Source organism: Zeugodacus cucurbitae, chromosome 6 (genome assembly GCF_028554725.1).
Source record: "Zeugodacus cucurbitae isolate PBARC_wt_2022May chromosome 6, idZeuCucr1.2, whole genome shotgun sequence".
NCBI lineage: Eukaryota > Metazoa > Arthropoda > Insecta > Diptera > Tephritidae > Zeugodacus > Zeugodacus cucurbitae.
Genome location: NC_071671.1, coordinates 61893325 through 61920001, shown reverse-complemented (window position 1 = coordinate 61920001; position 26677 = coordinate 61893325). Strand labels below are relative to the sequence as shown.

The 26677-nt window shown below is 34.5% G+C and overlaps 1 protein-coding gene across 5 annotated transcripts in view; it reads right to left on the bottom strand.

Annotated features, from left to right (window-relative positions):
- LOC105209387 (protein sax-3) overlaps positions 1-26677 on the bottom strand; it is a 292880-nt gene that overhangs the window by 172207 nt on the left and 93996 nt on the right. For 4 of the 5 annotated variants that reach the window (XM_054234986.1, XM_054234983.1, XM_054234981.1 and 1 more), the window contains exon 2: positions 10611-11543. In XM_054234986.1, coding sequence (XP_054090961.1) covers positions 10611-10929 — 319 coding nt within the window. In that variant the 5' untranslated portion in view covers positions 10930-11543. The remainder of the gene's footprint in view (positions 1-10610; positions 11544-26677) is intronic. The other variant, XM_054234982.1, reaches the window with a different exon arrangement.

The following is a 26677-nucleotide window of genomic DNA, read 5'->3' as shown; positions in this document are numbered from 1 at the left end:
TTCAGTGGCAAATAGTTTTTTATAACTTTTATTACATTGACTTGTATACATTACAGACGGTGGCACTTTTTAATGTACGTGTGGTAAATATGCGACTGAAATGGAAGCTTATCAAATTTCTATAAAAAAGGGAGGAAAAAATATTTCAATACAAGGATAAAAGTGCTATAATGCCAAGAGTTGCGGATTGTCATGGAATATATGAGTATTGATGGCTTTTTGAAAAAATTGTTCAATGTAAATATGTAATGTATGCAAAATAGTCAAAGGATTCATAGACGGATTTGTCATTGAAACCCGCAATAAACGTCATGTTGATGGCTAATTTTATTCCACTAATTTTATTGGCTGGTAAATGCATGTTAGAAAAAATATTACATGTGTATGGATTTATGTTAGATACTCGTGATATGCTGTGAATAAGTGAATTTTTGCAATTTAAAGTCGTATGTGAAACCTTTACGGTATTAGAGTGCTCATATGTATATTGAATGATAAAGCGTTATTGATGATGATGATGATGTAGACGACACTATAAACAGTCAAAAAGCTTATCAGCTTATGTAACTGCTATTTAAAGCTGTTATAAAGCTTCAGCAATGCTTAGTAACCTCAAACAACCAAATCTGTAAGGCGAAACCCTCGACAGAACTTTGATTTTTTGGTTTTAATAGAAAGCTTACAGTGAGATTAAATTGACCAATATGAAAGATGTTCATGGAACACATGTTCTGTGATGGTACATTTGTATTTTCTAGAAATAAGTGTATACATGATCCAGAGTTATAGAGAATGCATGAAAATTACTTGTGTCTACAGTTGAAATGAGCTTTAGTAAACTCAAACAGGTTTGCATTCTCAGTCTCACAAATGAATACAAGCTTAGCAGTTTAACAACTTGACACTTATGTCTACCACGTAGCAGCCATGGTGGATGGTAGTTGGTAGTCAAGTGTCAGTCATTGTATTTACATGCCTGATTTGTTATGCTCGTCCAGTTTAACGACTTGTTAGTCAGCAGGATAGCATGCTGAGACAGGAAGTCACATTTTAGAGTATACGTACGTATGAGGTATGTATGGAAGTGATAATATATGCGAGTGTGCATTCTGAGAGCTACCTCATGCACGAATTTAGCAACTGAAATTGCAATTTCAAGTGCAATAAATTCATATTCAAGACATATTACAACTAAAACGAGCGTAAAAATGAAAATGTCAGTCAATCAAGCAGACAGCAAGTGGACAGACTACAGCAAAGCTACAGATAGTTTCATAAACATATTTACACTTAACACACAGGCTGCAGTGAAGGCGTGGATTGAGTTGCAGTGTGTGGTGATTGCTTTAGTTATACGAGTGTGGCGCAGCAGGCGCCTCAGCGTAGTGAAAACTCGAAAACTAGCAAATTTCACAGCTGCTTATGGACTAAGACACAGCTGTAATACGTACGTCGGTCACCAATTGCCGCTTTGCGCTCGCTCAATGAATGGACAACAGTTGTTCTAGTACAGTCTGTGTGTTTATGTAAGTAAGAATTTCGTTTTGGGGCGGACATGTGCGAGCTGTTGGGAATTTATTTGCATAACTTATTGTGCAGTTCAAAGTCAAGGATAAGCCAACAAGCAAAGGCTGCAATGCAGTTTGCTCGCTTTTTATTCAATTTTTTCCTCCTCCTTTCTCATATTATTTTTATTTTATTTTATCATTTATATGCGCATATCTTACTCTTTCCTCCTTCCAGCTAAGCATTCACTTGCCACAAACTTGAAAATCGTTCAATTTGATTTTAGATTCTTTTTTTCTGACTCACAATAATTCAGCTTTCAACACATTTTATTGCCACTTTGCAGTGCCTGATAAGGATCGAAATTTCTACATATATGAGGAGACTATAAATTTGTGTCTTCAGTAATTTGAAACTTTAAGCTTTTAACACTTGCTTCGTTTATCGAAATGTGCGCTTGATTCTTGTTATTTATTTTATTTTTTCGAATATTTCCGCTGAGTAATGCGTGCATTTTGAGTCAGTGGGTGAAAGCGATATGCTGAGAAGACTGCTGTCTTGAAATTTTATTTTGATTGGAAACAGCATATGAGTTACTGAGGAAATGAAAATTTATGGACGCACTTTAAATTTATTTGAAATTAAATTTTTATTTGTTCGTTGTATTGATTCTGCGAGATGGTCACACATGTTCTTTTTCACATTAACTTTCAATAAATTTAATAAATTTTGAAGTTACAAAATATCAAATCAAATTTTATAAAACAATTTCATACAGTTTCCTGGAGATTTACATAATTTTTACTTTTAGTTTTCTTAATCCCGAAATTTCGGGATCAAAATTTATCAATTAATTATTTTTCGGGATTTATATATTTTAATAACTTTTACAAAAATTACAAAAAGATTTATAAATTTCCGGATCCCGAAAATTTAATCCCGAATTTTGCGGGATTTTTTTTAATTTTTTTTATTTTTTTTAATTTCTAGTTTTAGAACTTTTCAGCAGCATAAAATATAAAAATAATAATATAACTCTTTATCTTATACTACTTCATCTTCTACAAAATAGTAAAAGAATATAAAAACTACTTTATTACTTTCTTTCGCACCCATTTCATTTATCTCCTAACCCTTTTCGTTATTTATTGCATTATTATTTCTATTTTATGACCAAACTAAATATTTTCAACTATTATCACTGTTATTTGCTAGCATTCGATACGCATTTTTTACGACCCGAAAAAATGGGTACATAACAATTACCAGCCTTTTTCCAAGTGCCTCAAGGCTAGCAAGTATCACACATACTCGTAGATACTTGAATACTGCTCTATCTTTTTTACTAACAACAACTTTTTATTTGCATTTTATGAGAATTTGCTTTTACCATGCCATGCCCGGGAACCTTTCGCTACACTTGTGTCTACAACATACTTGAATTTCAACTATCTCTGCTGAAAGAATCTACTAATAGAAAGCTTTCATGTGTGGAAACTAATAAATTTCACTTTTCTAAATGTATTTTATTATCAAAAATTATATGAAGGAAAATAAATAGAAATAAAAACGGCAACAAAAAATATTTTTTGCAGCCTAAATTTGGTAGACAGGCGCTGCCAGCGTTTGGCAGCTGCGCAGGAGCCACATTATTTCCGACCTGTCAAATCGAAACTACGCCTGATATGAGGACAACTGCGACTGCTTCTTCTAAATTTTCATTATCAACTCATATATTATAGTTTCTGACATATTTCCGCCACCATGCCACACGCGCAGACGACAGCTTAATACGTACATACCTATATACATAAATAACTGTTTGTGACTAGCTTGAGTTTTTCTTATTTAAAGTTTTTTTTTCCACCAACTACAAATGCTTCAGCAACTTTTTGCCACAGACTTGCTACTTGAAAATAGTTGTTAATACAAATTTATATATGTATGTAGTTATTGTTGTTGTCTGCCCCCAAACCCACACTAGTTAAGCGGAGACACGGAAAACCACGGCTAGACAGGATGACTGCCTCCTTGCAAAAATATGCTGCCACTGGCCTTCAACAGCAGGCGCTTTTTATTGGCGGCATTGACTTTGAGTGTGTGTTGCGGGAGAGAGCGCTAGTTGAGGGAGTGAGGGAGACAGTGTCAGAGTTCAGGCGCATAAAATAGTCCTGCAAGTCATAAGTTATTTAAGTTATGCATGTGTGCTGATTTATTGCGACAATCGCATAGTTTGTAGCTTATATAAATATATTTACATACAAACAAACAGTTGTCTTCAAGTGTTGGTATACTATATGAGACTCTCAATAACAAGCATAAGACCTTCTACAAATTTATGCTACTCAAGCGCTCACGCCTCTTCAACTCTTAACCTTCTTTGCTGCACATAAATATTTCGCCTTATATACATATATTATTGCATAAATGAAAACTTATGACTAGCAAATAGTTTGGACCCACACACATACACGCCCAGCAACTATATAGTTGAATTATCAAAAGTTAGAGCTTATGTGCTGTTTCCAGCGATGGGCGCTTGTAACTGCTGCTGCCACTTTAATAGCATCCAAGTGTCAGACTTGGCAATTTGGTCGCTTTTGAAATAGTCACACATGCAAATGTAGAGCTTTGCTCACTTTTACGTGTATATTTATGCACCATAAACATTTTAAGTGGAGCTGGTGTGTACTTTGTAGCCTCCGAAGAGGTTTAGAGAATATATAAATCTACAGATTATAAAATGAGGATAAAGGGAAAGTGTTACCAAGGAGTTTAAGTCTAAAATCTAATATTAAGGTTGGGTTACGTTGAAGTTTCAACAAAAAATATTTTTGATTTAGATTTAAATTTTAATTAATTCATTTTAAGGTTAAGTTTCATGTTAAGTTTAAGGTTTTTATTTTATTTATTTAATTTTATTTAATTTAATTTAATTTTATTTTATTTCATTTTATTTTATTTTATTTTATTTTATTTTATTTTATTTTATTGTATTTTATTGTATTTTATTTTATTTTATTTTATTTTATTTTATTGTATTTTATTGTATTTTATTTTATTTTATTTTATTTTATTTTATTTTATTTTATTTTATTTGATTTTATTTTATTTTATTTTTTATTTTATTTTATTTTATTTTATTTTATTTTATTTTTTATTTATTTTTTATTTATTTTATTTTATTTTATTTTATTTTTTTAATTTTTTGTATCTTATTTTATTTTATTTTAATTTATTTTAATTTATTTTATTTTATTTTATTTTATTTTATTTTATTTTATTTTATTTTTTATTTTATTTTATTTTATTTTATTTTATTTTATTTTATTTTATTTTATTTTATTTTATTTTATTTTATTTTATTTTATTTTATTTTATTTTATTTTATTTTATTTTATTTTATTTTATTTTATTTTATTTTATTTTATTTTATTTTATTTTATTTTATTTTATTTTATTTTATTTTATTTTATTTTATTTTATTTTATTTTATTTTATTTTATTTTCATTTATTTATTAACATCACCCATTCAACTGCTCACTGGGTACACTTGGTATTCACCAAAAAAAAACTATATTAAACATAAATTTATGTTTTTGTATGAACGAGTGAGTATTTTGCTGGAAGTACTTGGTTGCATTTTTCGGCAACACCGTTATAAATTTCACTCTAGAGCTCTTTCGTTTAACTTGCAACCAGCCAGCCAGACACTTTTATTAGTTGTTACTATTGTGGGAGCTGCTTACTATATTTCAGTATGCATGCACACACACACACACACACACAGACACATATGCGAGTGCCGGCATTCGCATTTATAATACTTTATACTTTTACAACTTCATTTTCAGTGCAATTTTTATGCTGCAACACGTAATTTTTTTGATCGTCTGAATTACGTCTGACTGCCAGAATAAGTTATTTCGCTATGCGCACATATGACAGTACTTTCAAAAGTGTGCTCTCTTTTTTTAGTTTGCTTATTGTTGTCTTTATGAAAAGTATTTTTAGCATGTTTTTTGGACAAACAACAAAAACAATGCTGGTTTTGCAGTTTTCAGTTGGCACAGAAGTGCACTAAAGTGTGTATGAAATTGTTGTTGTTGTTTCACTACCTTTTTGTAGTTTTTTTTTAATTTTTTTTGTAGCTTTGTTGTAGGTGCTTTTTCCGTTGACTTTGGCGCTTACGTTGCAAATGGAAATTTATGAGGTAACATATGTGTTTGTATGTATAAATACGAATTTTCCTCGAAATATATGACTTTTCCAGACTTAAGTATATATGTCTGTGTGCTTATACTTTTAACTTAGTACATTTAAATTTAATTCTACATACGCTCGCCAGCCGCTCGTGCGCCTTCACATATGTCGCCATTTGCATATGTGTGCGTATATATGAAGGTATGTTGCCTTCTTTCAGTCAGCTGCCGTCTGCAGTTTCGAAAGTATTTTGTCGCCTATTAACGCATTAAGTTGCAAAAGTTCTTAAGTTAAATTTACTGGCTGTCTCACTTTTTTGTTGCACGAAAAGTTGCTCCAGCGTTTAACTCATAGCCAGTTTGTACATACATTAAATTTTGGGTGGAAACTTAATTTGTTGTATGGAAATAAGTGGATTTACAGTTGAAGATGCTTGAGGCATACTCATTTTTATTTGATTAAAACTTGAGCGTGAATTAATTTGTGTTGCAAGTACTTATTATCTGAGAATAGTAGTGAAAAATATCGAAAAGAAGTTGATTTGCCTCTTTTCTTTTTTAAATTTTTAAACATTTTTATTTCAAAGAAAGTAAAGCAGGGTTAACGATATGTCTATTTTAATATATGTTCCCTATTTCTATTTTTTTTATTTTGGTGTGCTTCTTGAAATCTCAGGTCTATGATTGATTGATTCCAATTCCTATCCTACCCAAAATCGAAAAGTATTTTCGGATCGCTGGGTCCAACTGTTGAAAATTCCTAAATATACGATCGAATTTCTATAAAGAAAAAAAGTCTCCCGAAATATATTACCCTTTCGGAGTCGACATAATATACAAGTCGAACAATTTATTACTATGAAATGGAACCTTTATACGTATTATTCCCATCTGTAATTTATTATCCCCATCTGTAGTAACGAGTACCTAGCAGCCGACCCGACAGATCTCCGGACTTCTCATGGACTCTCAATTTTTTACGGTTTGGTTTGTCAATTGTTTTAAAGAAACAATCTAATAGATGGAAAATCACTTTTATAAGCTTTCATCAGTCACGAAAATAATTCTCAGTGCAGTCGGGGTCAATGATGACCTATTTGTTGTTATACTAAGAGCATGAGAATTATAGATTCATATGAGAAATTCAATTTCTTTTAAAGTTTCTTCCTTCCCAACTGTGTTCTAATGGCATACATATATAATTTTTTGGTCGCTGATAGTTTTATTGCTTCTTTTTTTGCTTTTCCCTTCAATAAAGTGTTTCAGGGATAACGAAAGCACTTAGCAACTTAAGATACAAGACAAAATATATAACTAGATGCATATGTAAATGACGCTTATCAAAATGCAATGCATTCACACGAGCATCCAAGTGCTCAAAGCAGACTGTGACATTAAGTGTAGCCTTTAATAGAAAGCGTATGAGTTGTCTACTGCTTCTTGATACAGGAAAAAAAATATAGAAATGTATACATATATTTAATAGAGTTTATTTATTTGTTTGTTTTGTTTCTAGCTACCCCCACACTCATGCCACAGTCTTCCAACGAATACCTAGCGCCCTGGGTCTTTCTTTACGCCTCCGCTTTTATTTGACTGCCACTTGGTGTCTCTCTATGAGTGAATTATTCATAACAACAATTCGACATATGGCACCTCCAATACATTTCATTGACTTTTTTATTCAAGGCACACATACATATTTATATTAGGTATATGTATGTGCAACATTTGGCTCAGCAGCATTCTAGACGCAAATATTGAATGAAGTGGCCTTATATCTATATATATTTCTGTGCCTGCCTACTTAGCCGCTTGACTGTCCAATCGTCACATTACCCAGCAGTGATAAAAAAAATAAGAATTCTACTAAGACACCACGTACTTGCCACATACGCACTACCTATAAATACAAGCTACTGTTGGCATTCCCTCCAAATATATGCGCTTGGACCCTTCTGTTGGCAAATGTATCTGCTTATTTCTCCAACGTGTGTCCAAATGTAGAAATATCCATAAATTTGTAAATGTTGACAGGTCACCAGGGGACGCCACACAGACAATGCGCAACTGTATTCATATAAATACATATGTATGTGAGTGTGTGTAGGATACTTGCCACACCAGCATACAAGCATAAATACATATGTATGCTGCTGGTTGCTACTCGCCAGCCGAAAAAATAAGAAATAAACGCGTCAGACGACACTAAAAACAACAACAATAGCAGGGTCTACGGCGACGACACGTCAGATACAATCAGCGATAAGTTGCGACGTTGTGGCCTTTACACACATTTCTTTTCGTCTTTCGACGAACTTGCCACGCCGCCAGACGTGTGTTCTACCACTTTATTTACAATGCAGTTTCGATTTGGCAGTCAAAGCGACTTCAAGCCGTGTTTGTATGGCTTTTGTTTGCCGGTCAACACACACACACTTATGAATTTATATGAATTTTTATCAGCATCTATACACACATACATTTTGTCTTTTTTCCGCTTTTGCTATTGTTGTACAAAATAATTTGCCTCACGTATGTCTATATTCATATATATTTGTTTGTCTTTGCATTGTTTTGCATATCTCATACACAGCAGCTGTTGACAAAACGGCCCAATTAACGTAGACAAGCGGCGGCTGAATAGGCGCACACACCGGCGAGCGAATTGGGTCAAAGGTACCGAGGGCGCCTTTTGTTGTATGCATTTTTTCGCTGTGCGGCTGTCGATTGAGTGATAAATTCATGTGATTTCTATATGATTTTCAAAGTTTATTATGTCCTTTTGTTTAAATGATTGTCGGTATTTTTGATGACATAATAAAGACTGGCGATTGAGCGAGAAAGGAAAAGGGTAGTTACCGCTATCAGTGCTCTTTGATGTGAAAGCTCAGCTACATATTCACATATCTATTATTCGTAAAATGCTTTGCTAATGATGCGACAAAGTGCTTTCAGTGATAGCGAACAAAGGCAGCGACCGTCGTAAAGGCTTACTACCAAGTTGAATAAAGTTGGGATATCTACCATAAGTATGCATTACTAATTTTTGGAGATAAGTTGGTTTTTATAAACAAATTGGAATAGTTAAATATGCATATGGGACTAATAGTATGTTTACATATGAAAATAATCTTGTTCTAAGCTCGTTCAATAATCTAACCGTTTACATATAGCCAAATGATATTATCAATTGTCAAATGTGTTGCATTTGTTGTTGTATTACACATATTTCTCTCGCTGTCGGCCATTGTTGTTTACATTTTCATTTGACATTTCTCCTTTTCTTCGCAAAATTATCGATAAGCCTAGGAATAACACCGAAAATCTAGTTGTATAAAACGAGATAATTTTATAATCTCGGATTATCCAGAGAGCAATTTTGTATGGGAAATCTCGTTTCTTAATTACAGATTATCGAGTTAAGCTCGTAAATGGAGATAATCTCGTTATATGTAAACATAGTATAAGTTTACCAAATAAGAACCTTTGTCATTGACTAAATACGATTTTTAAATTTTGAAGGTGTCAAGATCAAGAATTATATATTTGTTTTATAATTATTTGTAAGATATTGTCTCCAGAAAATGTAAAAAAAATTACTAAATATTTATTTTTGAGATAAATGGCAACCCTGTGCAATATTTGCTTATTAATGTCTTTATATCAGCACAATAGCGCCAGTTTAAAATTCAAGCATTATTATGAACAAAATTTAAAGAATATAATATTTTCCAAAAACCATATGGCAACCCCATAGTAATTTGTTTAGTTTATTCTAACAAAAAATGCTGCGAACGCCTAGTTGAATTACAAGTATTTATTAAAAATGTCGCCAAGCTAAAATCATATAGCAGCAATGTGTAGCAACCTTGTAAAGGTTTCATAAAAATTTTAAGGCGCAAAGGCTCAAGCTACCTATTCGACCCCTTGGAGCTAAATGTTTATCAAAATGTAAACTTTGTATTTAGTTTTAACGTTTATACGTTTTTCTCTATTATCAAGACCTCGCAGATTTTATTATATAGTATAATATATAATTTTTTGTAAAAAGTTGGCAACCCTACCCTATAATAATCCATTGCAAATTTTTCAGAAAATTAAATTAATAGTTCATATACTTATATAACAAATCCTAATATTGCATTGCTAGCTTGACACCAAAGTCTTTAAAAAATTATGTGGCAACCCTATACTCTAGTTTTCAAACTATTTTTAGAGGAAGTTGGGAAGGTTCAGGAATATGCTATATATAACACTTATTTTTTTAATGGCTTGTAATGAAGAGTGTTGAATTTCATATTAATTATCTGAGATTGAATGCTATAACAGACGGTTTGGTCTAGTTTAATATGAAGCCAGAACAATTTTCATAGCAGATTGATATTTTGTCGGGATGCCTGTAACGGACTTAGTTGAGAAGGCTCTTGGAGGGTCATTATAAATCATGAGTGTTGAAATTTTGACACAAAACTAATGGTTTTTCATGTTAGATTGAAGATATAATATGTGAGATGGAGTTAAATTATGGATTTAGTTTAGAGTTTAACTTGACATAAAATCAGAGGCACATGGAGTTTATTGTCAATTGTTGTTTCATATACTTGATTGAGGGGTTTTGAAGCGAATCTGATCTGGATCATATTCAATCAAAACTGAAGGAATGTTGTAACAGTGGTGATGAGATTTTCTATCAGACACAATATTTATTTAGATTGTTACGGAATATTCAATTAAGTTCTGGTGGAACCTACACAATCCTATACGAAATAATCATATATCAAAGTTACAAAAGAACTATAAACTAAATTAACTACTTAACACCGCATTGATTACAACAACAAAAAAAAAGTAGTAATAGCAGTAAATAAATTCAATTAAAACTCGCAATAGCCACTTACCTTCAACACCAACGCCAAGCGCCAACACTAAAGCCAGCAACAAAGCTGCCTGAAAGAGTAATCCTGGGTTTGCTTCGTAGACGGGTGTGCTGCCACGCCGACGTTGCCGGCCGGCGACGCTATGTGGCAATACCGACGACGTGCTGCCACGGTTGCGTGACATGTTTATAGTGGCACGACAGCGAACAACAGCTGTGGCATTGTGTGCACTTTTATTGCTGCTGCTGCTGCTGTTGGGGCAACGACTGTGCCTTTGATTTGTGTTTGTATTTGTTATTGTATTTGCCATTTTCAATTTCAGTTTCGATTTCGATTTCATGCTGCCGCGACCACAACAAGAATCAATGGCCAAACCGAACGACCGCACTACGAACGAACGGGCGTACCACGGCGTAAGATGTGGCACGTTGCAAGTGTGCAGCAAAGCTAGTTGCAGCTTAAGTAGCTCAAGAACGCCGAACTTGAACTTGCATTGTGGCAGGCAGGGTGTTGCACGGTTGGTTGCGCGAGAGACGCGATATGCGATATGCAACGATTGCACTTTATTTTTGTTGTTTTTGTTTTTCTTATTTCTTCTTTCGTCGCGACTTTCTTTTCGTAATATTTCACTTTTATTCAAAATACACTTTTCGATTTTCTTTTATTTCTTATTTTTGTTTGTTATGTTTTCACTGTTGCACGATTGTTTTGCGTGCTCTTAGCGTCGCCGTTCGAAATCGTGCGGCATAGAATGTAGTGTGTGTGAGAGAGTATTACACAACAATCAGGCAACACCACTTTTGTATGTATGTGTGTGTGCCAGTCCGTTTGGGTTCGTGCAACTCGCGACGTGTTGCGACCCCTAAAATCAGCAGCAAACTGTGCCGCGTCGCTGCCACTCGTTAGACGCGTTGCTCCTACGCGGAAAATGCTTCAAAATGCATGTGGCAGCTGCTGAAAGAGAGAGATAGAGAATGAGTGTGTAGAAGAGAGGAAAATGAAATTTGTTGAATTTTCGCGCCTTAAACTAGGATAAGCGAACCTTGCACTTGATATGTGGCAAGGACGTGCTGCATGCGGCAGCAGCGTGTGGATGCGACAGCAGCATACTGCGACTGAGAAATTACGAGGCGACGGCAAGGTTATACGTGCAACGCGACGACGCGAGCGAGGTTATAAAAAAGAGAATAAAAATTTTAAAAGAAAGTAAATAACGGCACTTTTTTGCGCGCTCTTCAAAGTCCTTGCGCCATAAATTTGCGCCAGTTGAAATTTTTATGAGCGTCTTGATACTTTCAGCTCAATTTATCACTACGTACTTTATTGCTTGTTGTGTGTTGCAAGTTGCACTTGAATATTTACAGTTATGTAGTTATTTTCGTTTCTATGTGCGCTAACACTTGACTTTTGTTCGATTTTATGCTTACAGTTATATAATAAAATATTTCTAGCTACATGGCGCACTATTTGTAGTGTATGTTGCAAGTACTATGTTGCATGTTATTTGTTGACTATTATTTATGTTTATGATTTTTTTATTTATTCATTTTTTTCCAGTTTTATTTTACTTTTATCGTTCACTATCTTGCAACACACGGCTGCGAAGTTTTGTGTGTAGTGTCCTTGCCGCTTGCTGTTGCATGTCCTTACAACGGACGCGTTGCAAGTGGACGTGCCGACATTTTCACTTAAGCATCCTACAAGTGCGATTGCGGACTTCCTTCTTGCTTGGCTTCAATATCCTGCTGTATGGTGTCTTAGAGTGCTCTCCACTTGGGCGTTCATATTCTGTTGTTGCTGTTGATGCTTATGCAACTGTAAATAAAAATTCGAGAAGCGGAAAAGTTCAAGTTAGAAATTGTAAACAACTTTTTGATAAGTTTTTGTGTCATACTATAGTCTTTCTTTGTATCGGTTATGTCTTTCGTTTTTATCGTTGTTGTTGTAAGTTGTTGTTTTTTTATTTTCATCGTCTTGTCTGTGGAAATTTGTTTCTTGTTCCGTCCGGTTTGCCGGCTTTTTATCATGAAGTTATGAGAAATTATGGCAAATAAGTTATGAGACATGGATGTTGCCGCTTGGTTGGCTTAGATTGTTTCAGATAAGAGACGTAGACTTTGGTGGGTGGTGATATAGAAAGGGGTTAAGGACCCCAGTGGCGTGGAATTGAGATTTGTTTGAATGGAGTGTAGGAGTAATATGCTAAGATTCTTTGAAAAAAGAGGCGTAGACTTTAGAGGGGTACCTCCCAGTATTTAAAGATGATTTTGGCTCATGAAGAAATTATTGACAATACGTTTAATTTAATATGAAACTAAAAAATTTTATATTTTTCGTTGAGAAACTCACTCTAGAACTACACTATGCTCACCAACTCCCACGCCCCCCCTTCGCGCAACGTCTAATCCTTTCATACAACTTTCGCTGTGACTCAAGTCAATTCGTTTGGAAATAATTGCTGCGACAAATTAATTTCAGCATCAGCGCCGCCGCACACTTGCCACTTGCCACAACGCAGGCTTGTGAAAGCAAAAACCATATATCAAAGAGCAAAAATGGCAGCAGTGCTTTCATGAAAGCTTGATAATTTCATATTTTTTCCCACTAAGCTTTCATTGAAACTCATTAAATTACACATTTCGCCTTTGACCGCACTTTCCACATCATTACACCGCATTGAATAACTATAATATGCGTCGCGCTCAAAATTAGCCACCGATTAGTCTGCGTTGGAGAACTAATTATATTGAAGGGTATGTGGTGGCAGTCGGTGCGCTCTGCGGTGAATTGAGCATTAATTATTTTACGTTTGAATAAAATAATTTTGATTGTCAAATATATCATACAGATATATACATATATAAATTAGTAATTGTAGCATAATTTTAGGCTGTGCTTGCAATGTAAGCATACTTCATTTCAATTGTTAATAATAATTTTGAAAGTTTAAAGCGCTTTTGTTAATTTGTTCAGCATCAAGTAGTTGAAGAGTTTGCATTACTGTTTGCTATTGTTTATTCCACTGAGCGATTGATACTTCAGAAATTTAAATAAACTATGCCAGCGCACAAAAGTAGGCTTAAATTATTCAAGTACTCTTTTGTACAGTGGTTAATTTTCATTTTTATGAGTTATTTAGTAGTTATTGTTGTTTTTTCATGTTGGTTTTGTGTGGCGGTAAATGTTGCAAATACATTTTCTATTGTGAAGGTAAGAATAAATTCTAAACTGTGAAAAATGGAGGCATTGAAAACGGTATATTCCATTTTATTTTTTTAGTTTTTAAAATATTTAAACCAATCAGCTTGAACAGAGGCTTCCCAATATTTTTGTTACGTATGGAATAATTGCTGATAATATATTCATTATTACTTTCCAATACTCATTATAATAAAAAATGAGTATTTATTTATAGCACTCAGTACTGAGTAGGAGTATTATAATTTTTTTAGGGTAGAGTATTATAAGTTTAGTGTGAAAGTACTCACTTTTAATTTAGCCCACTCAGTACTATTTTTATCCATTATGTACCAAAATACATTAATATACTCAAAATCTATAGACTCTACTCATTATTAAAAAATATTTACTGCAGTATATTGAGAGTACACATATTTGATATCCATAACTATTACAGAACTACACTTCAAAGTACGTAATAAAAATCTTGGGATTAAGTATTGTACTCAGTTAGTATATGAGTCAAAAAGTACTAATTTTATTTAATATACTTATTATTTATAAAAAAAAGTACTCCGTAATTACTTAATTTGTGTTAAGAAACATAAGCTTTGATTGATAGATTAAAGCACGTGACTCATAGAATACTCGAAATTACTTATTTTGTAAGTACAAAAGTACTCATTTATTTTTCAAAGTACTTAATATTGGTTGAGAGCACCTAAACTAGCTGAAATCATTAATGTAATCAAAAATTAAAAATTATCAAACGTTTTTCGACATGAGTATTATGAGTACTTTTTAGTTGTTCTAAGTAATCACATTTTATATGAGTATTTGGGTACTTCTCAGCCTTTAAAATGAATTATCTTCATCCAGCAGTAAATAAAGTGCTCGAGATATATACACATATACTTTTCTTTAAAGCCTATATATTATTTCTAAACAAAATTTATTCAAAACATTTTTAACGCCTAAAAATTGGCTTCAACCACCGACGAAATGACAAAATAAAAAATTTCGTATTTGAAGCATGAAATTTGCGAGAGAGCTACATATACTTATCACCACACACCCATCTTATACCTCCACATACATGTATGTATGTATCTTTCTGGGTATGTAAGGCCATACAAGGCGGTTGTAGACTCTTGGCTCGCCCTTCAGTGTGCGACTTTTATTTATGTACTGTCATTTTTTCAATGATGCGCTTACGTTTTAACGATTTTCCACACACAGCAAGCAGCTTACGCGAGAACTAACAGTAAAAATGCCATTCAAAGTATGAAATAGAAAAAGTGAAAAAAAACAACAAAAACAAAAAATGAATATTTGAGCCAAAAAATTAAACAAATACACACTCGCAGGCATTTGTATGTGAAATGTAGCCATAATAACGGTGAAGGACTAAGCGCAAATAATGCGCTCGACGCTACCGTGGTCATATGGAGCGTGAAAGAGGCCAGTGGGTCCTGCGACAACCGACACAACAATGCATGAACTGCGTGGAATTATGCACATATGTGCTTGTGTGTCTCTGTGTGTGTGTGTGTGTGTTTACAGACTGCCAAGCCGAATGTATGCCACCAAAAACAAATAACAATAATAACTCAAATAAAATTGTAACATTCATATTCAGAGCTTTTGAGCATTTCAAGCGAGAAATCTTCTTTACTATGTGGACTCGTGTGCTTTTTTGTTATTGTACTTTTTTTCCATTGTGACACAGGGCCAGCACTATTGTATGCCCGCAGTGACAGTGTAAATAAGTTTGTGTATGCCCGTGTGTGTTTGGTCATATTTATACTTGCAGCGCATATCCTGCGGCGTTGAACTTACAGCGACCCATTTCACGCATGCACAAGAAGCCCGCAGACTGGCGGAGGCGCTGGAACTGTGGTGAAGACCCTTACACATACAATGGCGTTATTGTGTACATACACTCAGATGTGCGTTCATTTGTATTTATTTAGCTGAATTTGTAATGTGTCTGTGCACCCAAGCGCACTTGTAGCGTTACTCTTTCATAACTTTTTGTGAAAAATAAAAGGTCTCTTTGGTTACTTCTTCTGACTGCAGCTAGTCTGTTAAACACAATGTTCTTAAAGATTTTATTTTATTTTTATTTTTTTAACTTCATCATGTACAACTATGAAATTGATTTAATGCGGTGATTTGTATTAAAGTTTACAAGCATGCACTGTAAGAAAAGAATTAGCAGTGGTATTAGGTCTGGAAAATGTTTATACATTCGTGCTAACGAAGAAATTTTAGTTATTTGAGGGCTTTTACAAGCAAAAGCTTCATCTTTCGAGCTTTCATTAAGGAAAGCTTCATCTCCCGAGCTTTTATAAGTGAAAGTTTCATTTACTGAGCCTTCATAAGTGGAAGTTTCATCTTCTGAGCTTGTATAAGTGAAGGCTTCCTCTTAAGAGCTTTTATAAGTGAAAGCTTCGTCTTCCGGGCTTTCGCTTTATCAAAATTTTAAACTTTTTGAACAAACAAAAAAAGAATTTGCAGTGTATTTTTATATAACAGTAAAAATAATCGTTTTTAGTACCTAAATAATAAAAAAATTTCACATAACCATATGGATCTCAACTGTAAAATACTCCAGTTTGACAAATTTTCTTTAAACAAGCTTTTCTTCAAAAGCTCCCCAAAGCTTCCTTAATATCTTTTTATACTTTGTTAAATTTATTCCACTTAAAAGGCATACCCTTCATCATTTTCTCCCAGTACATGCTATTCTCCACCTTAGACACAACACAAAAGTGCGAAAAAGTGCGTTTGATGTGGGTTAACAAGTTTCTTCAACACTACTTGGGTCCCAGTCACATGGATATATATAAAATTTGTCTTATACACAATCATAATATGTGTGAGAATTTAGATTCGCCACACAGTGGGCGGTCCAAAACGCCCTCAGCCCAGAGAATGCCTGTCAGCAACATGAAAAAGGCAGTCAAAAAGTGCCGGCAAAGAACTTTTTAAATAAGCGTGTAGAAAAGTTTCAAATGCATACAAGTACATTTATCAGGAATATTTAGACTGTATGTTGTGAACTTTTGCGCATTGTCTGCTGCTCCAAACGCTTGTAGCCACTTCTATGAAGACATTTCTTCAATTGTTCTTTTGCATTTGTGATTAAATTTTGCAAAATTTCTAAACTCGCATTTTTACTGTTGTAACAACGCCCCACCTCCCACCACCTTGTTGCTGTTGCTTATCGTTTTAACAGTTACATGGCGAGAGTATTAAATTGAAAAAGTTTTCTTTGTGACACTTTTGCCACTTTCATCAATTTTACTTTTTGCTTTACTCTTCTCTGCTGTTGAGGAGAGAGTGAGAGTGTGTCTGTGTGTAGAGCTATATCCGCTAACGGAATTAAGCTGTCAAATGTTTCAATTAAGTTGGCTGGGTGCGCGAGGCAAGGTGAAGTGTATGCGTTAATGTCTTGCTTTCTCTCTTCCCCTCTCTTTACCTTTCTAACGCTCGGCACCTAAAGCTACACACATTGTTTATATGTAAATGCGTATTTCCTGCGATTTGAATTTACATTTCAATTTCCTGCCGCGCTAGCGGATGAACAGATAAATGGCTGAACGCTTGAATGACTGCTAAGCGTGCGGCAGTGCGTTTAGCTTGAACGCGAAATTTCCGGAAATTTCCTGCGTCCTTTCCGTTTGCATATCCTGTGCGTAATAATTTCGGAAGCCAACTGTATGTACTACGGTCTTACTATGTTTAGTTGTTGTTGTTTTTCTTCTTCTAAAGATATTTTCTTTGCAAATTGTGCGTATATCCTGTTGCTGTTGTTGTCGGAGATGCGTGCCTAAGCAAATATTGAGGTGAAGTGTAGAATAGCAAGGTAAATATAGAGATTCCAAACCAATAATAAGGCTAAGCACACAGTGATTGTAAGAAATGAAGATCAAAAACTCTTTGAAGGATGATGAATCCAAAAATTTTGCCAAAGATGAGTGAAATGCGAGAGAGTTTCTCAACTTTTTTCGATTTTCTGTCTCGATAGTTCGCTGTTTCGTGCTTCACTGTGTTCAAAGCCTTAGGTTAAGCATAAAATCAATAACCGTAGCAGCATTTTAGGCGCTTTACACCCAGCATATACTCAAATTTGTCTGACCCACAATTGAATTCAATGAAAAAACCGCTTTGCTGCCACATACAGCAGCTCAACGCACTTTTATCACTTGTCTCACTTTTGTGGCTGGCTTTGTGCATAATTTTCGCATTGCCGTTGAACTCAAGCTTTCTTTATCCAAGTACAAACTACTGTGTGCTGCCTACTACAAAGCGTTTTAAAGCAAATAACCGACGCTTATTGTGTCAGTGGCATGTGAATTACAAGAACAGTGTGCACCAAAAGTTGCTTTGAAATGCCACACATCGAACACTTGTGCTATTTTCCACCTTCAACTAAGGCAAAACGCTTTTCGCGCAACAACTATTTATCACAAGGCACCTACCATCCATATATATGAAAGGATCTGCGGCTCAGAAAAGGCGCGCGTAAGATAATAGCGCGCTTTGTTGCCACATCCTGCGTCACGTTTTCACCGCTTCACGTTCGGTAAACTAGCCGCCCGCACAGCTCTATGATGCTTTGTGTGGTAGTCGTGGAACTACAAACAAAACTCTTCATGCAACAGCTGTCAACGCGCGTCGCCACAGGTTCTTAACGGCGTCGGAAAACACACTTTGCCACTTCAGGAGTCGCATAAACACGACCTCAACAACTTTCTTTGTTTGCCAGCCAGGCAGTTTACCTCACATTACAAATTTACAGTTTCGCATTTCCTTTCCTTGGCGTCGTTCGCTTTAATTTCTTACATTTCCAAAAACAAAAGTTGCTGCCACACTTGCTCTCTCTCTTTCTTCTCTCAGGTTCCTCAACGCCACCGCAATTATATTCTTGGCCTCTAATTCAACCCAAACAGCCGTCTGTGGATACAAACACTCTCGTCCATTGGCTGGTCCATTCGTCGGTCGGTTTGTCCGTGCGTCTGCGTGCTCGCTCTTAAGTGTCGCTTTGTGTCGCCTGGTGGAAGAAAGTGGAGCAACTGGCGACACGCATTAAGTGTAAGTGTCGCCAGCATTCGTTCATTGTCATGGCATGTTAACAGACAGAGCCAACAACAATAGCAAGAATTTAGTAAAAACAACAACAAAAACAAATATTTTGTGTAAAAACAACAACGTCAACTACTTGAGCTCCATGAGTAGGAGAGGATGCTGTTGTTGATTTTATAAATGCATCCGGTGTTGCAAGTACGTTTGCTTGTGTATGTTGTATTTGCTTTTGTTGTGTTCGCAGTTTCTTCGTTTTCATACGATTTCCCGTTGACCCCCTATTGTGTGCCAACACACTCTAATTTAAAGGTTCTCCTAGCAGTATGCCAAAAAACGTGACACCGTTGTTTGTTTAGGACGCGTCGGGCTCCTCAGTCCTCAGTTTATTTTTGGTTTATCTTTCACATTGCAAATGTTGGTTTTACTTGTTGTGCGTTAATGAATATGTTGTCGGATATGTATTTATAGTTAAGTTGTACTTTGGATTAAATTAATTTACTTGCAGGCATGCAATTTTTTCTAGATTCTCTTTGAGTTAATCATTTTGTTCAGAGATGTAGTGTGAGTGCCAGCTTCGTTGACGATTTTAAAATGATTTTGATGTCTTAGCCATTTGTACTTTTTTGTAGAAAAGGGTTTTGATATTGGAAAGCTTATAAGATCGATTAAACTGAAGACTGTCTTACGTTCGACTATAATATATGTTATCTCATGGCTCTTAAGAATAATTTATCTCTAAAACAAGTCATAAACTGATTTATCTACGCGCTCTAGAAGGACATAGCATACATAAAGTTACTTTTTAAAAGCGTTTCTTGTCTTCAAATGACTAGAACACTCGTTATAAAACAGTTGTCATCATAGGTGGCTTACTTAAATGAAGTACTCTTCGATTCGCGGGATATTTCTGAAAAGGAGGGTGTGGAAAACAGAGATCTAGAAGACACTGCTACATATCTGATTGCTTAAGTATTAAAAATAAGGATAAAGTAATAAAAAAGGTAGAGGAATATCCAAGAAGCATTCTAAAAGTGGGTTTCTTTGATGATTCTCATATTCAAGGAACAAATTGGACTTTAAGTGGATTCGAACTTTTGTTTTCTGGAATGTATAACAAATAAGAGATCAGAAAATTAAATAAACAAAACTTATAGGGGATACTTCGTTTCAAATAATATCTTTCTGCACCGAAATGTAGGCAATAGTATAATTTAACATATAGCTTATGCCTATTTTTTATGATATTTGGTAATTTTTCGAATAACACATAAAATTTTAAAGTGATAGGTACACTAATCTTACTTTTTAAAGAATTTTACGCCTTCTTTTCACTTCAGCCCGCTTAAATTTTCAGTTTTCCATACACTCAGTCCCCAAACACCCACCAAATACGACGCTGTCAACCATTTCAATTAGCTACTAAATGTAAATATTTTTCTAAAGCTTCCTTTTTTCAATGCTGAGTACTTCACCCGCATAATAACAAGTTGGTTTTCCACGCATTACATATACTTTACACACACTGGTTTACTATTAATGTACGAGTATGTGGCAGAGACGAGTAATTGCCTCGAAGCGTATAAATTTTCAAGGTCTTTTCAAGAACGCCATAGAAAAAGCGCAAAAGCGCTGCACTTTTAATTAAATTTACTGCCACGTTGAGTGCAATTTTCATTTTACTTTTATTACGAGTGCAGACACACACACATACACTCCAACGCACGGGGGGGCACCGAATGAGTAACCTGAGAGCAAAAGCAACAGCAGCAGACATGTAGACATGTAGACAGATACAGACAATTACAAGCGAACAGTTGCAACTGGAAAGCCAGCAATCAGCGCCCGCACTTTTGTATTTATTTGTAAATTGCTACAGTGTCGACTGTGGCATGCAACATACAGCAACTAGAGGAAATGACATGAAAAGTACGCACAAGCAGCGTGTTGTATTCCCCAAAGCATGAGTATACTCGTGTATATAAAAGTAAACTGTAACTAAGCTGCTGATGCTGTGTTGCATGCAACATCGCTTCAAGTGCACTTGAAAGTCAACGCAGCAGCGTAAAGCTGTGGAGAAAAATGCATACAACTAAAATACATTGCATAATAAAATGGAAGTACAAAAATAGCGTAGTCATTGTCAAAAACAACGGTTGCAACAACAATCATGACTCCCAGTGGCAGTCGCTCATGTACATGCAACAATCACACAAAGTGGCCATTCAACATTTTTATACACATGCCACGCTTTTGTATAGTATATCTTTTTGTTGATGCATATTGGCGTATGTTGCAACATGCGCTTGTGTGGCATGCATTGATCATCTCTCGTGCATGGCATTGTCAGAGTCCATCAGCATGCGTCTATGGAGGCCATGCATTTGTTCAACTTCTTTTGCTCTGTGTTACACGCAGTATTATTAGCTGTCATTGCTTTCGCATGTGTTTGGCTATAATATTGTGGCCACTTGAAGTCGCATGGTGCATGCAACGCGTTTAGGTGCTGTTATTTATAGCAAAATTCCGATACTAAAAACTTGCATGTGGGTTCAAAATATTTAATTTGATTTAAATAATTTAAATGTTGCATAAAAAAGAAAATTGTAGCAAGGTGGCAACTCTGTAGATAAAATTTTTTTTATTGACTTAATTTTAAACTTTTGACATACAGATCGTTATTCAAATATTTGTGACTTCGCTTGAAATTTTTGAAAAGTGGCAACCCTATTAAATATTTTGTTCTTTATATTTTTTTTAGAAAAAATTATGGTCGATATTAATACATAGATGGAAACTCTTGAATGCTTCCATTTCCTAAATTTAACATATATTTAGCTTGAAAATGTATGGCAACCCTTTTATTGAAAATTTTTTAATTAATATTTTTTAATGAATCAATATTGTAATAGGTTTATACCTTCGAAATATAAATATTAAATTTTTTTTCAGAACTTAAAAATTTAAATATTTTTAGAAGGGTGGCAACATTGTATATCAAAAAAAAAATTATATTCTAAAACCTTTCCATACCACTTCTTGCAACACATTCTTATATATAAATACATTATTTTTATTTATACTCATTTAATTATTTACAGTTACATAAATTTATGACACTGCACTCATCACACCCAACGCTCATTGTTATTGCCATAACAGGTGTCCTCACTACTTCTAAAACTTGTTTATTATGCGCTGACATGCATTATAACCGTATTTTAAACAGTCAACAAAAGATGTTTTCCACATTAAATTTCGCTCTCATATTCTATGCGCCGTTATGTTTATTATTTATTTACTTTTATGCTTTGTTATGTTTATTTTCATTTTGATTTCCATTCGGTATTGCTGTCATACATGTCATAGCATTCCCATAATAAAAGTAATAATGTGTTGTTGTTGTTATTATTGTTGTCATGTTATTACAATTTGCCTGTCAATAAGCTGTATTGACATGACATCATATGTCACATATGACATGTCAAATTCGCATGCAGACGGTTTATTATTATTTGCCCTTTTTTGGTTCTTTTGCTTTTCACAAATTTTCCACATTTATCTTTACTGTTTATTTGCATACTTTGCTTGCGCTGAAGCATTATTATTCATGTGATTTATGTTCGCTTGTTTATGCTTTCTGAGTCTATTTCTAGTTGTCATGATTTTGTTTGTTAATCGTATTTTAGGTTATGTTTGTTTGGAAAACGCTAGTGAGAAGGAGTTATGTGTAGTGTGCAGGAGTTAGTTGATGGAATTTATTTAAAGAATCTAAAATGATATAATTTTATTTTAATATTGCTATAAAAATGTTTTGAAGATAATAAAGAACTACTGGACTCATGTTATCCTGGTTTAGATCAGACCTTAAGACTCATAGAAGCAAATAAAGTTTACTAAAATAGTGTTTCTCTTGAGAGTATCGCTTTTTAAAGTTCATAGACCTCTCAACAGACTTCTGAGAGCATAAATAGCTCAGCGACACTGATCTCACTGAACTCTAGGAGAACACTGATCCCACTTACTGGACTCCAGTCTAAAAAATACTATATATGTACATAGGTATGTATGAGTAAAATATTCGTTATATAAATATTTATGTATATATTTTTACTCCCCAAATGTCTGGTCTTCTGTCAGTTAGTCTATTTGCCGTGTCAACAAAAAAATCTTCAACTCAAATTGAGCGCAAGAATTAACTTTGACTGTTATGTTATGTTATGAATATTTAATGTGAAACGTTCGAAAGACAGGCAATGATAAACACAGAGCGTAACTGGGTGAGCTCACACTTGAACATATCAATTTGCTTTCAGGCATAATTTAATTTTAATTTTTTAAAGCAACAAAAAGCGTGTTAAAAAGAAGGTGGATTGAGAAAATCACATAAAGAAATTTGTATATGTATATGTTTGTATGTAAATTTTTGACTATTTAACAAATGATTTTGTCATTTATGGCTGACTGCTGTGCTACACGTAGTGTTGTTGCGGCAGTAGACAGTTAACATTAGTTGTTGTTATGCTTAAGGTGTACAAACATATTTATAAATATATATTTATTTATACACAAACACCTATAGGCACATATTAGCATTTGTCACCAGACAAATTTGACCGCTGTCTGCACAAACACTCTTCACCAAGTGTTATTGACAAACAAACATCCTACACATTGGCTTTGGAATGTACGCAGCTATTTACATATGTGTGCGTGTTGACTTTAGAAATGACAATGACGTTGGTTGAAGGGGAGTAACGTTATTTTAAACTTACATATACACACATACATATGTATATTCTCTTGTATATCGAGTGTTGCAAGTTACTGCTTTCTTCTTCACTTTTCCTCAAAACAACTTTTTTTTAATTTTTTCTATTATTTACTCTATTTTGCTGGTGTAAATCCAGTAGCATTCCACAATATTCTAATTTAATTGTGTTTTAGGTGTTAATGTAGCAAATATGTGGCAATATGCTAATCAAAAAGGGGTAATGGGAATATCAAATATTTAAATGCGTCGAGTGCTTTGTTGAAAGAGTTGAAGAGAGGCGTGTGTTGAATAATAGAGGAAAGCCATCTGCATACAGATGTGGGAATAAATAAGAAATTTTGTGATTTTAAAAGCCACAAGGCGGAGCATTGTGTTTATACAGAGTTGAAAATTTATTAAAAAAGCAACTCAGCTTGTCTATGGTGAAAAGAAGTGAGCGCATAAGAAAGGTGCCACAAAATGTCGCAATGACCCGCATGCCTTCACGATATTTCGTCAGCACACACATACAAGTTTTCGATCTATTACACACACTTATGCAGGAGTCTTTCATTCATGCTATAACCCCTTTATAAGCCTTTCATATTCAAATGTAGCGGACAGGTGTGTGCAATTGGTTGTTGCATAAGCATCTGATTCATAAAAGAATTGTGACACACAAAGAGCTGAATTAAAAACTATTTTGGTATTCAGAACTAGACCACCAAAAATTAAAATATTTTGTGGAAGGTTTATTCTTAGATTTTAGATATAAGAAGTAGAAAAGAAGAAAAATATCATGAAAAACATGAACGAGTTAGAGAAAATGATCAATGTAGCTTTAATACTCTAGTTATAAAACCTCTCTACCTAATAAATTGCTTAAAGGTAGCGAAAAAAGCATTGTGAAAACTATATTTAAAATTTATCTACCAGAAGAGTCTAGTTTAAAGTCACAAAGTAGCAACAACCACGTCAATTTCCTGATTTGAGAGTCGGCTGTGTCCAATACTTGTATCATGAAATGTTTTTTAAAGAGCCTAATTGTATGCCACATATCAGATAAACCGTTATTAAAGAACAGCAAGAAGTGTTGTCTACATTTAGGGTATCTGCCAATAGACAAACCTGCTTCATGAATATTAATCCATACAATTTTTTTTTTAATATTCGGACCAACTTGAAAATTCCTGTTACTGCCACAGTTATGCCTATTTCAAAATTTCACCAAAAATCATTTAAAAAATCCCTTTGCCATCATATTTGGACATATGGAAATGTAAATTTATGAAAATCAGGTTTAATAATGAACTGAGAAAAGAAAAATACTCCATAAATAAATGCGTTTTACATAATTTCGTTTAAATACAAATATTTCAAAAATATAAATTCAGAAACACTTCAATAAAAGAAAAGAGTGAAAAGCACACAAACAAAGCTCAAACCTGTGGGATTATTAATAAAATCGTCAAAAAAGGCAAATAAAGCCACTGTTGAATTGAGCTAATAAGAGCAACTAGCTGTCAGAAGGCTATAAAAGCACAGGGGATACATGTGCTTATGTATTCCAGGACTACCAATAAAGGATTTTGAGTGAAAGCTACACACACTTTGCAACGCTTTGAAAGCATTGAAAGCAACAAAGCAAACTAACAACAAAAGCAATACAAACAGTGAGATACGCCCTCTCTTCTCACTATAGTTACATACCCAGCATTACAAAGCGCTTTAGAAAACCAATGAAAGCTTTAACTTAGTTTTATCGTTAGTTAGCCAGAGCAGCTTGTTGTTATTTTATTATTGAAAATAGTTTACGCTCTTGTGTGAATTCTATGTGCAATGAAAGCCGAAAATATTCAAGAGCGTTTCATTACAAAAAAAAAAACTGTATTTTATGAAAGCATCTTCTTTTCACTCAACGCCACTGAATGCAAAGCTCCGCTTTCATTTCGTGTGTCGAGTCCCATTTCGTAGTTTAGGGTACGATTTTTTCTTGTTATTTTTGCTGTTGTTGCTATTTTCTTTTTGAAGTGCCTGCCAAAGCATTTCAGTCGGGACAATTATTATAACTCACTGCTGAATGGGTAGGTAATGGGAGCAGACCTCTTTGCTGCCTTTGTACCTTTTCATGGCTGAAGTGCTGCCCCACTGCTTCTGCCACTTTGCAAAGCTCTGGTTGGTAATTTGGCGCTAGTTTTGACTGCGTTCGTTCGCCGGTTGCATGCCCCTATTTTATGTATGCTTTGCATTTTTTGCGCATATAATTCATCCCGCTTGCTTGTTGTAATGACACTCATGCCACGCCGCCATATCCTGTGCGCCGCTTGCGAACATGCTCGCCCTTGCCTGATGTGACTCTTGAACGCAAACCACTCATTCCGCGGCTTTTACTGCATTCAGCGGCGATAATAAATTCTCTACTCGCGCACAATTTAATTATGTTGACGTTTTTTATGTTATTTAAACTTGCCACAGCGTTCTGGAAGAATTCTTGACTTGATAAAGGGATATGCATAGAGTTGGTTTTTAATGTAAGTGCTTGCTGCTTTCGGCTTGTGAGCTCCTTATACTCTCTCCTTTTCAGTTTAGCAGTCGTTAACGGTATTTTTTGCATTGCACCTGAAATACTTTGGCTTACTGTTGACTCACACGAAATACTTGGAGCTTTTTGGAGAATCAGTGGAGGCACTGTAATGGCTTTCAATTCAGTAAATCTAAATCAGAGTGAGTGGTCTTTTTATGGAGGAATATGTAAATGGCTAAGTAGTTTCACGTTCTCACATCCCGACATTCAAAAGTCTACTTAAATATACGTACAATTATTTATTTAGACGGAAGTCGAGTCCTTGTAGTCCCCTCAGTTAAATCAGATTTCTAACTGAACTGCCAACTCACAGCAGAAAACGTCATAGAGCATTTAGTTTACAAAAAATAAAGACTGTAAGCCATAAAGAGATACGTTGAAATAAAAATATAAGAGGAAGAAAGAGAGAGATTTCGGTTGGGTTAGGTTGTAAAGCTGTTCCCCAGATGTAAAAACACATAGACTACATATGCAAGATAATCA